This window comes from Mastigoproctus giganteus, chromosome 1 (assembly GCF_048544385.1).
Source record: "Mastigoproctus giganteus isolate SK-2022 chromosome 1, ASM4854438v1, whole genome shotgun sequence".
In the NCBI taxonomy this organism is placed as follows: Eukaryota; Metazoa; Arthropoda; class Arachnida; order Uropygi; family Thelyphonidae; genus Mastigoproctus; species Mastigoproctus giganteus.
This window is the reverse complement of record NC_143575.1, coordinates 195,730,710-195,744,508: the sequence shown is the minus strand read 5'-3', so window position 1 is coordinate 195,744,508 and position 13,799 is coordinate 195,730,710. Positions and strand designations below refer to the sequence as shown.

Here is a 13,799-nt window from a genome sequence, read left to right as displayed (position 1 = left end):
AAGGCCAATAATGGTCAGGGAATCGCTGCATTTTAATCGCTAGACAAATTGCCGCAAAGGAGAGTCAATTGAAAGATCAATCCGCCACCCGATCCCAGATCGAACCGCCAATGCAAAGGACTTGAATAGCAGTGGTCCTGATGCAGCGAAAATTAAATTAAAAAATAGAACAGATATGAGCACTCCAATGCAAAGCCACACTACTGACAAAAGTAATCTTAACCAGATTATGTAGATGAATAGTGAACTATGGATGGCAGCACGGGCACTTTTGTGCCTGTGCTGGCACTACTGTCATGTGATATAATTATACATATATTTGAATAATGTTTTAAAATAGTTGGAAACTGAATCTTTCATAATAAAAATAAAATAAAAATGTACAGCAAACATCAGAGGCAGCAAAAAGCATATTCTTCTATATGATGCTTGAAATGGCCATTATTGGCCTTGTGGTCCTCTGTTGAGATGGGGCATAATGGTCAGTCTATTTTTGTTTTATTTTATTGTAGTGGTTTACATCTCTGTTGGTGATATTTCACATAAATTTGGACCTGGTGCCTGTCAGAGGGGGTGCCATTAAATTTATATTTAATTGGTTTTTGAAATTTAATGAATTATTATTTTATTATCCTTATATTTAGATGCTCTAAATTATCTTAGATAGTTTCTGCTGCAATATTTTTACTCTTGTTACCCCTCTCTTCCCTCCCTGTTGGTTTGATCGTTATAATTTTGACTATTTTCGCTCATGTCTTGCCATGCTGCTGGCATTATTTTTAATTCTTATTCTAATTTATTTTTATGGTTATATTTCAAGCATGTAGAGGAATATGCTTTTTTGCTGCCTCTGATGTTTGCTGTACATTTTATTGTGAAAGATTCAGTTTCCAACTATTTTAAATGTTATTCAAATATATATATATATATACAGGGTGTTTCAGTTAAACGTTTCAGAACTTCTAAGAGAGGTAGGGTACATCCTGACAACTCGAAATCATATAGCAATGTGGTGTCGGAAATGCTTTCCTGAAGCGGTGTTGTACACAGAAGCACCATAAAGAAAAGAGACCGTAAGTGAGAAATCATTTTAATAATACATGAAAAGAAGCAAAAGGTACATGGATTATCAAGTAGATAGGTCTAACCGGACCTATCTACTTGATCTTTCTGCAGCAAGTATTGCCACAACTTTTGAGAGATGAACAGATTTCTGCATCGACGCAACAGACAATGTGGTTCCAACACGATGGAGCCCCTGCCCATTATAGCGGAGATGTTCGTAACTACCTGGATGTCACATTTGGTCAACAGTGGATCGGACGTGGTGGTCCCGTGCGTTGACTTGCTCGGTCACCCGACCTATCATGTCTTGATTTTTATTTCTGGGGTCATATGAAATCACTAGTTTATGAGACCCCTGTTGACAATGCTGAGGAGCTGGTTGCAAGAATCGCAGTAGCTGCCGAATAAATTCAAAATTCGCCTGGAGTATTCCAGAATGTTCGGATGTCCATGCGTCGGAGATGTGAGGCGTGCATTGTAGCCCGTGGAAGAAACTTTGAACACTTACTTTAATCCATGTACCTTTTGCTTCTTTTCATGTATTATTAAAACGATTTCTCACTTACGGTCTCTTTTCTTTATGGTGCTTCTGTGTACAACACCGCTTCAGGAAAGCATTTCCGACCCCACATTGCTATATGATTTCGAGTTGTCAGGATATACCCTACCCCTCTTAGAAGTTCTGAAACGTTTAACTGAAACACCCTGTATATATATATATAATTTTATGATTCCCTGCTTTAACGAACTCCCCCCCCCCCCATTTAGCCAACCAATTATATCCCAGTCACATTAAATAAGAGGGCTTCTACCATATCTATTTATTTAACTGACAGAACAAAGTAATATTTTTTTATGTTAATGAATTGATAGATATTACACTGTTGTATCATATTGTAGATTAAGTAATTTATTATTTGAAATTATACAATTTTAAAGTTGAACCACTTCTAGAACTCTTAAACAATTTATGGCTACATATTGGGAAGTCACTGTTTCCCCATCTTCAGGCCTGTTACCATAGTACTGGAGTGGAGTTTCCTGGTCTGGTCTGGACTGGCACTGGATTTGATTGACAGTCCTCTCTAACAGTACCAGGAAACTCCACCCCCAGTATCATGGTAACAGGCCTGAAGATTGGAAACAGTGACTTTGCAAAATGTAGCCAAGTGTTTGGCATTGAGGTGGTTCAACCCCTTAAAATTACATCATTTCAATTAGAAATTACTTAATATACTACTGATTATAATAGTGTAGTACTATCAATTCATTAACATAGTAGTGAACAATCACAGACTCCCCTCTTCGAAGTAATTAAAGTAATGTTTGTTTTTAATAATTTCGTGTGTCTAAGAAATAAATAATTACATTTAATAAGTATTGCTACTCATTAGGAAAAGGCCAATTTGCTTTTTAAAAGCAAAACAAAAACTTTATTTCTGATTTAAAGAAATTTATGGATCTGTCAGATCTTGTGCCACTGTTTTTTGAATTATTTTGGGTACTGCCGCTGTCAGATTAATTTTAAGAAATTGCATTTCAAAATTTTCACTTCATATTATAGTAGAACCTTGATTATCTATGATGATGGGAGGGGTCAGGATGCTGGTTAATCAAAAAAATAAATTTTATTCACAGAAAAGCATTTGTGTGTGCAGCATATGTGCACTTACCTATAAAATAAATTTACCTGTGTAGCTAACTTCAGTTTACATTTTTTAAAACTAGAACAGAAGATAAAATTAAATTACAGGAAGTAATCTGCCAAATTAGCATTAGCATTAGTAGAGGCATTTGATGCAAGAAAGCAAGCTTATGCAGCATCAGCCAAAAAAAAAAAAAAAAAAACACCCACTTCCACTTCACCCCTCTGTTCGTTCAAAATACCTGTCCAGCTGAGCCTTAAACTTATTTAGGCTATCAACCTCCACTACAAGGGATGGAAGTCTGTTCCACCAACCAACCACCCGCTGGCTAAAGGCAAATTTCCGCACATCTATCCTACATCTGTCTTTCCTCAATTTGAATTTATGCTCTCTCAGGTGATTATTCTGAGCTAGAGAAAGAATCCCATCAGCATTGAGCAGGCTCAAACCATTCAAGGCTTTATACACCTCTATCAGATCACCTCGCTGGTGCCTAGTCTCCAGACACTGTAATTTGCAAAACTTAAGCCTTTCTTCGTAAGAGCACCCTTTTGTTCCATTCACTAATCTTGTTGCCCTTCTCTGTACTCATTCCAGCAGCTCTACATCCTTCTTGAAATGAGGCCTCCAGACCTGTATACAGTACTCTAGGTGTGGCCTGACCATTGCCTTATACAAGGGAATAATCACCTCCTTATCCCTGCTGTAAAAATTCCTGTATATCATTGACAATACACCATGAGCTACTCTTGCAGCCCGTCTGCACTGCTCAGAGAACTTCATATCTGCCTGCACAATCACCCCCAAGTCCCTTTCATTCTCTACCACTGTCAGTGTAGTACAACAGAGTTGATACGTTGCTCTGGGGTTGCAGTTTCCCATGTGTAGTACTTTACATTTGTCAATGTTAAACTTCATTTGCCACCTCAAGCCCATCTGCTCAACCTTTCCAGATCCTGTTGCAGCAGCATAGTGTCAGTAGTGTCCTTGGCAACCCTGCCAACCTTTGTATCATCTGCAAACTTGGACATTGTGCTTGATATACCATCATCAATATCATTTATAAATACAGAAAACAATAATGGACCCAACACTGAGCCCTGAGGGACTCCACTAATAACATTAGTCCACGATGAGCAGTGTCCATTGATTACCACTCTGTCTTCTCCCCCTCAACAACCCCTTTATCCATAGCAGCAATTTGCCTCCAATGTCACACTGCTCCAATTTGTGTAGCAGTCTTCCATGTGCAACAGTATCAAAAGCCTTTCTAAGATCCAAGTATATAATATCAAAGCTATTCCCTGCATCCATTTCTTTTGTGACTGCATCATAGTATCCAATCAGATTGGTCAGGCAAGACTTCCCCTTAACAAAACCATGCTGTGTCCGAGCTATAACTGAAGTCTTGTCTAAATGATCCTGCAGTGCTTCTTTAACCAGTGCCTCCATTAATTTTCCTGGAACAGACGTTAAGCTCACAGGTCTATAATTACTTGTGTCAGCCTTTGATCCTCCTTTGTGAATTGCGGTCACATTTGCACATTTCCAGTCTATGGGTACCTCCCCTGAGTCCAAGGAAGCTCTCATAATTATGGCTAAGGGTTTGCTTACTTCCTTTGCTGCCTCCTTTAATATAACTGGATAGATCCCATCCACCCTGGGTGCCTTTCTTGTGTTTATCTTCAACAGTTTCTCCTCCACTTTACTCCCAGTTATTTCAAGATTCTTTAGCTTACTGCTAGAGTTGAATACACCTCTGGCATTCCCCTCGCTGAATAACTCCTCATGTGTGAATGTCGATGCAAAATATTCATTTAGTTTGTTAGCTACCTGAGCAGGATCATCAACAGTTGACCCATAAATATCAAGTGGACCAATCTGATTCATCCCCTTCCTTCTAGAGTTTACATAAGTAAAGAACTCTTTGCTGTTTTTCTTTGCATCCCTTGCCAAGGATTTCTCGTAAACTGCCTTCACCTGCCTAACCTCCTTTGTAACTTGGTTGCATATCAACTTATATCTATCATAGGCTTCTGTGTTAATTTGTAAGTATCCCATGCATTTTTCTTCTCTGCCATATGCCTCATTAGTTCATCTGACATCCATTTTGGCCTAAACCTTGAACAATATTTCTTAGTTGGTATGTAAAGCCTAGTAGCTTCCAAGATAAGTTCTTTGAATGCTTCCCATTTTGAATTTGCTGTTGGTAACATCATCAGTTGGTCCCACTGTATAGAATTTAAATACTGTCTCAGTCCATCGTAGTCGCCTTTACGGAAGCAATAACCCTTCCCTTTACCCCTAATGGTAGTTACCTCTTTCAGTAAATCCCACTTCAGCACACTGTGATCACTGCCACCTAGTGGTTCATTTATCTGCAGATTCTTAATGCATGAAGAAAATAATCTGGTAAGGTAATCTGGTTCAAAGAACACTATAAACAAGAGACTGTTTTTGGAGGCTATTTTTCCTCACTAGTTTGATCTATAACATTTTTATTTTTTTATTTTATTGTTCAGTGGTGTTATGAAACATTGGTTTATATGCAGGTTGAAAAACTGCACAATTAATGCACTGTGCTTGCTTTTTGGTACCTTCAGCCTTCTTTTGCTTAAAAAGAGTTAATTTTAATAGATTTTGTTAAATTATACATACCTTAAGTATTACTATATAAATGTGATAATGTGGTATTAATATAATAGTTCTTTCATTAATGAAATTTATTGATGATATGTTGAATTCACATATACACAAAACACTATTACTGTATCAGCAAGGAAAGTGAACAAATGTTGAATTAAAACAAAAAAAAAAAGAAAAAAAACATGAGGAGAATGGCCTATCTACCTTCAAAGTTTTAGTTAAATATAATAAGTATCACCTGCAATGGGAATGGTTTCTGTGAAGCAAAACTGCATGAAGTGCCTGCCTGGCAACCCAAAGGTTGCGGGTTCTAATCCCGCCTTGGGCTTAGAGTAAAATGCAAAAACTTTGGGAGGTGCATTATGGCCACAGAAGCAGATGCACCAACAACTAACAAAAAAAAAACCTGCATGATTAAAGATCTCTGGAATTTGGCATCTATCATCCCTTTTCCCATGAGAAACAGGGTTATGCCAAGATTTATTCCTTTTTGTGGCACCTTGAAAAAAATGATATAAGCAGAAAAATGTTTAAACAAGAGCACTCTTGTCATTAAAAAATGCATGGCATTTCATAGAATTGACCATGGGACTAGAGGGAAAAAAAAAGGCATTAAAAGTGGAATAGCAATATAAGCCAGACTGTTAATGGGAGTTTAATCTATTGGCTTTTTCCCCCAACTCTTTCGAAGCTGCTTTCATGTAAATTGGATTTTTTATAAATATAAAACATGTTTACATTTAGTTGGCACTTCATAATAGAAAGATTTGTAATAGAAAAAGTCTGACACTTGAATGCTATTTTATCAAAAACAGTTGCACAGGGTGTAACGGAGAGGTGCGTGCCTTATGGATTTGCAGTGTATTTATTGTATTTTGATTTTTTTGTAATTCTTTTATTAATTTTTTGTAAGCTGATATTCAACTATATGCTAGTGTCTAAGAAGAAATAACGTTATTAAGGCCAAACGAGTTTAAAAAACACACACCTGCATGGTTAAAGAAAAGAATTACTATAGTTATAAGTATGTTAGTAGTGATCAAGTAGATTAAAATTATATGCCAATTTAATTTGTATGTTGATAGATATCAATTTTTTTTTTAATAGATCGTGGGGTATGCCTTCCAACAATATCTTTGTGGCTTTTGTTTGTATATATAGAAGCTTCAGTGCGGCTCAAAGAACTTAAAAATTTACCTTTTAATTTAGATTTATGTAGGCCATTTGCAGCACACTGGTAAGTATTTAGATTGAATTCTATTATCACAGCAAACATTTTAATATACATACAGTATGACTTTGATATACAGTGCTTGGTTATATCATGGTTTCAGATATAACATGAGGAATAAGCAAAACACTGGCATAAGTAAACTCTGTACTTCACAGAGGGGAACCAGTTGCTGCAGTTGTTTTCAAACTGTGAACCACTGAGATGTATTCTCTTCTGTGATATATTCTCTCAGATGATTAAGTTTTTAAGTTCTCAGATACTACTGTAAACAACAGTAGTATCTGAGAGTAATTACTATAGATGTTTAGTTTTTACGCTGTCTTGCCTCAATTAGAAATGCAATAAGAATATACATTGATGAAATGTTAATTGCACACAATACTTGCAGAACTAAATATTTAGCTCTGAGGGAAACGAGCTGCTGTATTTATCAGTTGCAATATATTCAGTTATAAATTTTTATAAACAACAGCATGTGATATTGTTTTCAAGGATAAAATCACTTTTAGAATTTTAAAAACTTCCAAAGGCATAATGCAATGTGTTCATGAATTGACAAACAGTTTGTATATTTTTGTAAGTTGCTGCTACCTGATGAGTTTCTCTGTAATTATACTATTACTGTAGTACTATAAAATTTACTTGTTGCTTATTAACCAAAGTAGTAGAATCCTTGGGGGGGGGCGTAACCAAGTCCATTGATCCAGAATGTACCTCAACTGCATTAAACAATTTCTATGGAGAATGATTTCTGAGATAGTTTTTGCCTGTGCAGTGATTTCCAGGAATTCTTTAATTCAAAAGGTTTTTTATTTTATTATTTTTGTTTTTTAACCCTTGCATTTGACCACTTGGCTATGGCGGCCATTAGATTATGCGGCTGAGCTATTTTTAATTTCCTTTTTATGAAGTTTACTGTAAATTGGATTCCCTGCAAACATGTCTAATATGTCTTATAGAATCATAAGAAATTGACAATTTCAAAATTTTAAGTACATGAAGCATTATTGGTTAATATTTTTATTTAAAATATAATTTTTTTGGAAAATTAAATGCACTAGGCATAATCCTTATGGGTTTTGATAATTAACTATATAATATCGGTGTAAATACACCATAGTTAACCCATAGATTTGAGCTACGATTGTAGCGTAGAAGGCATCGTTTTAATTGTATCTCATAACGATGCCTTCGACGCTACAATCATAGCTCAAATCTATGGGTTAACTATGGTGTATTTACACCGATATTATATAGTTAATTATCAAAACCCATAAGGATTATGCCTAGTGCATTTAATTTTCCAAATACGTTACCACCACACCCTTTTGGCATCTCTCATAATGTGGATATAACTTCGCAACTGAGATGGCTTATTGTATTACCTACCTGCCCACTGATGACGAAGCCAAAAAAGCTTCGAAACGATCGTCTGGGTGGTGGTACGCTGAAAATAAATAACAGTAGTCTTCTCTACTAGAGAAGCGTTATTTATTTGAAGTAATTCAATAGTAGCTATCTTGTTGTGAAGGCAACCACATTATGAGATACAATTAAAACGATGCCTTCTACGCTACAATCGTAGCTCAAATCTATGGGTTAACTATGGTGTATTTACACCGATATTATATAGTTAAAATATAATAAAAAAAATTAAAAAATCCCTCAGTATAACAGTACATTTACAGCATTTAATGTCATTTTGTCCACTGATGACAAAATAGTAAAACTAAAAGGTGTGTGATCGGGGGGTGAACTTCAAAAGGAAATTTTCTTATATAAAAATACTTGCGCAATAAGTTGCCTTTTGGTCATTGTCTGTATTTATTTTTAAAAAAAAAAATTGCAAAAACTCAATTTTATTTTTGGCTATAATGCACTTTGTTTATAACATGGGTGTTCAAGTTCTCTGAAAATGTGTTATATCAAGGTTGCACTGTATTTTTATTTTAATTAATTGTAAGACAATAAAACGTTCTGTAATTCATAATTAAACATTAAGTGCAAAATGTAAATTTTAGTTTGAAGTCATATTGGTATGAAAAAATTGTGATATTTTCTCATGCTAATGAAATAATGGAAATAATTATCTATGCTTTAACTATTGTCTGATTGCACGGTTATTTATTAGAAGATTTACATGGAACATCTTAATTTCTATTTACGTAAAGTATCTATATATATCCTCTATAATTTGCAAAATGCACCATATGCTACAATTGTATTTATGTAAAATTAGTTTATATTCTCAATTTCTTTGTCCTTCAGAAACCAATAACTATTTGTTTGCTGTTAATCTAACTGACTCTAATTATTTAGGAACTTCTCTGTGAATTTTGTAACACTGTAAAAAGCAAATGCTAAATATATAGCCATCCTATTTACAGAGGATTAGCTATACTTTAACATGTTGCTGCCTTTATGTATATAAGTATAAAATGGCACTAGAATTGATGTGCTGCAATGCATACCTGAGTTCATTAGGCACACAGGCACTGCTCTGTAATGTATATGAGCGGTCATTCTTAAGTGATAAACTGAGTGCCGTAACTGTAAAGGGACATGAAATTGACAATGGCATTGGACACTGATTGAACACTTTGCAGCAATGTTTGGCTTTTGTTTGTAGATTTTACATAGTTTTATATGTTCTTTGCTTGTGTTGATGTTAGTTAAGTACATGAACAAACTTTTTATAAAATTTTAAAATTTGTTCTGATTTACAGCACAACACAATGTGTTTGCTTTAGCAATGAATTCTCAACTTTGAAATTTTCAGCTATTATTTATAAATTTTGTGGAATGCTGGAATAATGTCAGAATGTTAATTTTTTTTTTTTTTTTTTTTCAACATTCTGAAAATTATAAACATTGAACAGGTTCTCTCAAATTTAGGTGGCAGTGAACATGTTAACAGATAGCTGTTTCGCCGTAAGTGGAATTTGCTTTTGATAGTGAAACACAATTCACATTTTAAATATTCAATTTGAATGTGAAGAGTTATAGCTTAAAGACTTCTATTCAAATAAACAGTTATTGATTTCTGAAGGACAAAGAAAGTTTGAGAAATATAAACAAAGGATTTTTTTTTTTTTTTTTTTTTTATATTAATATACAGTCGATTCCGATTAATTGGGACACATCGGGACTAGTGCATTTTGGCCCATTTAAGCGGCTGCCCCAATTATCCGAAGTTTCATGTAAAAAAAAAGTTAAAAATACAATGGACCCCCGCTTTACAATTGGTTCCCTATACAATTAAATCACGTTATGATGGAGTCACCTAAGTAGAGTACCGTGCACTATACAATGTGTAGTAAGCGCTGTTCATTGTGATCACGTTTGTGAATTGAATTTTAGTTCTATTAAACAGAGATTCTAATTAGCGAAAATAGGAGGAATATTATCCACAGGCTATAAAAGTAAAGATATATTAAGCACAAATTTACCTTTTATTACCTTACCAATTAAAAAATTAAATGATACATGAAAATCGGGATTAATACGTACTTTAATATGTACATACTAACTAGTTGACATTTCTGTTCACTGATATTTGTGGGTGGGGGTTAAAATTCAAAATAGTAAAAAGATAAGCAATCAATAACAAAGAACACAGCACACACAAATTGCAAGTAACACGATACGTGCAAGTGAGAACGGAATAACAAGTTACGAATTTTTAAAAATAGGAATGAAGAGAAGATTTATAAAAATTAAATTTTTTTATATGATTGAAGTTTTCATGGAAGTGTAAACACATTTTACCATAATAACCCACAGAATTCCAGCTGTCGGTATTATCGCAAATTCAATAAGATCAAGTTTACTATCCGTTTATGATAGATTGCGCTAACAGAATAGCCCAATAAACAGGTGACTGCTAATTGTTTTATGGTTGTGACCTCCAGAAATCAGACTGAACTACATGGTACGGTTGGAGACAATCGTAGGGTGATCTCCAGTACTCCTGCCTCGATTAAATGGCACGTTGTCCCAATTAAGTGAAGTAAACCCTGGCTATTTTCTCGATTGGGTTCTGTTTTTTAAGATTTTCCCCAAATAAATGGCTGCCCCGATTAACCGTTGGCCCAAATAACTAGAATCCCCTGTATATCAGTGCCACCAAAGGGTTACGGAGCTTACCATGAATTTTATAACTTTATAAAGTTCATCTACATTAGTGCTGCATTATGTTTCTAATCCATGATGATCTCAACACATGCATTTGTATACTTTTTTTTTTTTCAATCATTGGCCAAATGCTTGTTGATGCCATGGGTGTTGAACTTAATCTAAGTTGAGATTGTGAGTGATTTCAGGGCTACTGTTGTTTGTCAATGAAAAGTGGGAATACGGTTGATAATAACAAAATCATCATTGAAGCATTTTACGGACTTTGCACACAAATCCAGATCCAAAAGGTTTATTTCACAGTCTTTGGTTATGAGTGGATAAAGAAGAAAGAGTGAAATAAGCTAAAGTTGTACTTTGTCATTGGCTTGACAGTAGAGAGCAGTGAAATATTATTTTGAAGGTTAACTAAGATTGCTAATGTAATAGCCATTTGAAAAAATCATAACTTTTCTGTGCTTTTTCAACACTTTTTTTTTTTTTTTTTTTTTTTGTCTAGATAAAGATCCATTTAAGTGATATATTTATCTAAATATACAAGATATTTGTAAGGCTACAATTTTGATTATTTATCAGAATAAATGAGATAGGCAAACAGGTGTTCTTAGGGGTGTGTGTGTGTGTGTGTGTGTGTGTGTGTGTGTGTGTAACTAAATTGAAAGGATGCAAAAGTATTAGGATAATGTATGAAGTGAGGTAATAATGAATAACATTAAAACACTTAATAGTTTGTAAGATTGAACAGTTAAAAATTAGAGGTGATTCCAGGTTAGAAAAGCAGTAATTTTAACATACATTTTTATATCCTAAATGTATTTGTTTTCACAAATTAGTTGATGTTTTTTTTTTTGTTGTATTTTATTTTTTCCAGCATTGGCTATCCAGTTGTCACATTGGGCTTTGGTTTCAAAAGCTTCATTAGTTATAAGATGAGGCTTGTAAGTAATGCATTCCATTTTTTAATCTATGTTTTTGTTCATTTTGAATATTTCAAGATGTTGTGAATAAGTCAGTTAGTATTTAAAAGTGTTTTTCATTATTTCAGAGAAAGCAGAAGGATGTAGCCAGAGAAAATGATTTTTACATGGAGCTTTTACAACAGGCTTTACCGAGTGATACGTCTAGTACAGTAGGAGGAAATAGTCTGGAAAGGGACAAAAGTAAGATCATTGTTAATTCTTGTTCATTTGTTGTTCAGTGTTAGTTAACTGTGGTTCCTGAAGTCAGTTTCATATTATTCTTTAACAATCTGTTTGTTCCCCTTAATATAGAATTTTGTATAAAAGCCAAGTGTGTGTGTAAGTGTTGTGCTTTTTTGTACTGTGCTTAGAGATCTATGAATATTTGTCCCTCTCCGTTTTAAAGGGAAAGTTAAGATAAGGAAGAGGAAGAATCCCATCAGAATTGATCCTGCTCAATCCATTCAAGGCCTTATACACCTCAATCATATCACCTTGCAGGTGCCTAGTCTCCAGATGCTGCAATTTTCAGAGCTTAAGCCTTTCTTGGTAAGGGGACCCCTTCATTCCCCTCACCAATCTTGCTCAAGCAACTCTACATCCTTCCTAAAATGAGGCCTCTAGACCTATGTGCAGTACTCAAGGTGTGGCCTGACCATTGCCCTTATACAAAGGGATAATCACCTCCTTTTCCCTACTAGCAAAAATTCCTGTATATCATTGACAATACCTCATGACTTGCTCTGACAGCCTGTCTGCACTGCTCAGAAAATTTCATATCTGACTGCACAATTACTCCCATGTCTTTTTCATTTTCTACCACCCTAAGTGTAGTACCACACAGTTGGTATGTTTCTCTGGGTTTACTTCAACCCATATGCAGTACTTTGACAAATGCAATGTTAAACTTCAGTTGCCACTTCTCAGCCCACCTGCCCAACTTTTCTAGATCCTGTTTCAGTAGCACGCTGCCATTACTGTTATTAGAACCATGCCAATCATCTGCAAACTTGGATATTAAGCCTCATATACCTTCATCAGTACCATTGATAAATATACAAAACAACATTCGGCCCAACACTGAACTCTGGGCGACTCCACCAATAACATTTAGTCCATGAAGAGCAGCATCCGTTGATTACCATTCTGTCTTCTCCCACTTAACCACCCTTTTATCCATTGTAGTAATTTGCCCTTAATACCATACTGCTCCAATTTGTACAGTAGTCTTCCATGTGCAACAGTATGAATACCTTTCCTAAAATCCAAGTATATGATATCAAAATTATTTTGATTCCTTCAGAACAAATTGTTTGGCATGCACTTGTTGATAATGCCTCTATTATGGTAGTTCTAAAAACTGGAGTAGCAAGAGTACTAGACTTTGTGAAGAATTAGATGGTTGCAGAATGTTCTTTCATTTTCAGTGTGAGACATACAATACTATTATGAAAGAAAAAAGGATAATGTACAGTTGATCCATGGTTGGGGAACTGACAAGTGCATAAGGAAGCTTTAAATATAAATCATCTGAAGTCATGCTTGGCATCTTACCAATTTCTCATAGCAGTGCTGAGTTTGAGTGGTGTGTGTAGGGAGGCATGTGCTTCATATGTTCTCTTTCTGGTGAAACTTTGGAAATGCTCTTAATATTCAAGTCTAGACAGCAGGGCCATTCTTATAAACAAAACTTTTGCTAAACAGTTCTGAAGAGTTAAGTCTACAACAACATTTTTTTTTTCCTTTTTTTTTTTTTTTTTTTTTCCCCAAGCAGTCATAATTAGACATGTCTAACAGGAAATACAAAAAAAAAAAAAAAAAAAAGAGAAATCCACAGATATAAAACTCATAGGTAAGCTAATGCCTTAAAGTGTACTATGCTGGTTAACAATTTTGTGGCTGTATTTAATATAAAATGCATATGTTTGTTGCAAAAATGCATTCAACTTCTTTCCTTGCTCATTATTTGGAGAAGTTCTACAAAAAAATCTAGTATACTCCTCTGGCTGTTTGATCATCCTGGAGTACAAACAGATAATTAATTTTTTTTGTATGACTATATGAATAGCTACACCAGCAGGCTATGGGGTAGAGTTTACCTCCAGGAGAAGCAGA

At 34.8% G+C, this 13,799-nt stretch overlaps 1 protein-coding gene across 1 annotated transcript in view; it reads left to right on the top strand.

Annotated features, from left to right (window-relative positions):
• Window positions 1-13,799, top strand: part of LOC150091426 (macoilin) — a 301,613-nt gene that overhangs the window by 162,932 nt on the left and 124,882 nt on the right. The window contains exons 4-6 of the mRNA XM_090375398.1: window positions 6,465-6,594; window positions 11,597-11,663; window positions 11,771-11,885. Coding sequence (XP_090231524.1) covers window positions 6,465-6,594; window positions 11,597-11,663; window positions 11,771-11,885 — 312 coding nt within the window. The remainder of the gene's footprint in view (window positions 1-6,464; window positions 6,595-11,596; window positions 11,664-11,770; window positions 11,886-13,799) is intronic.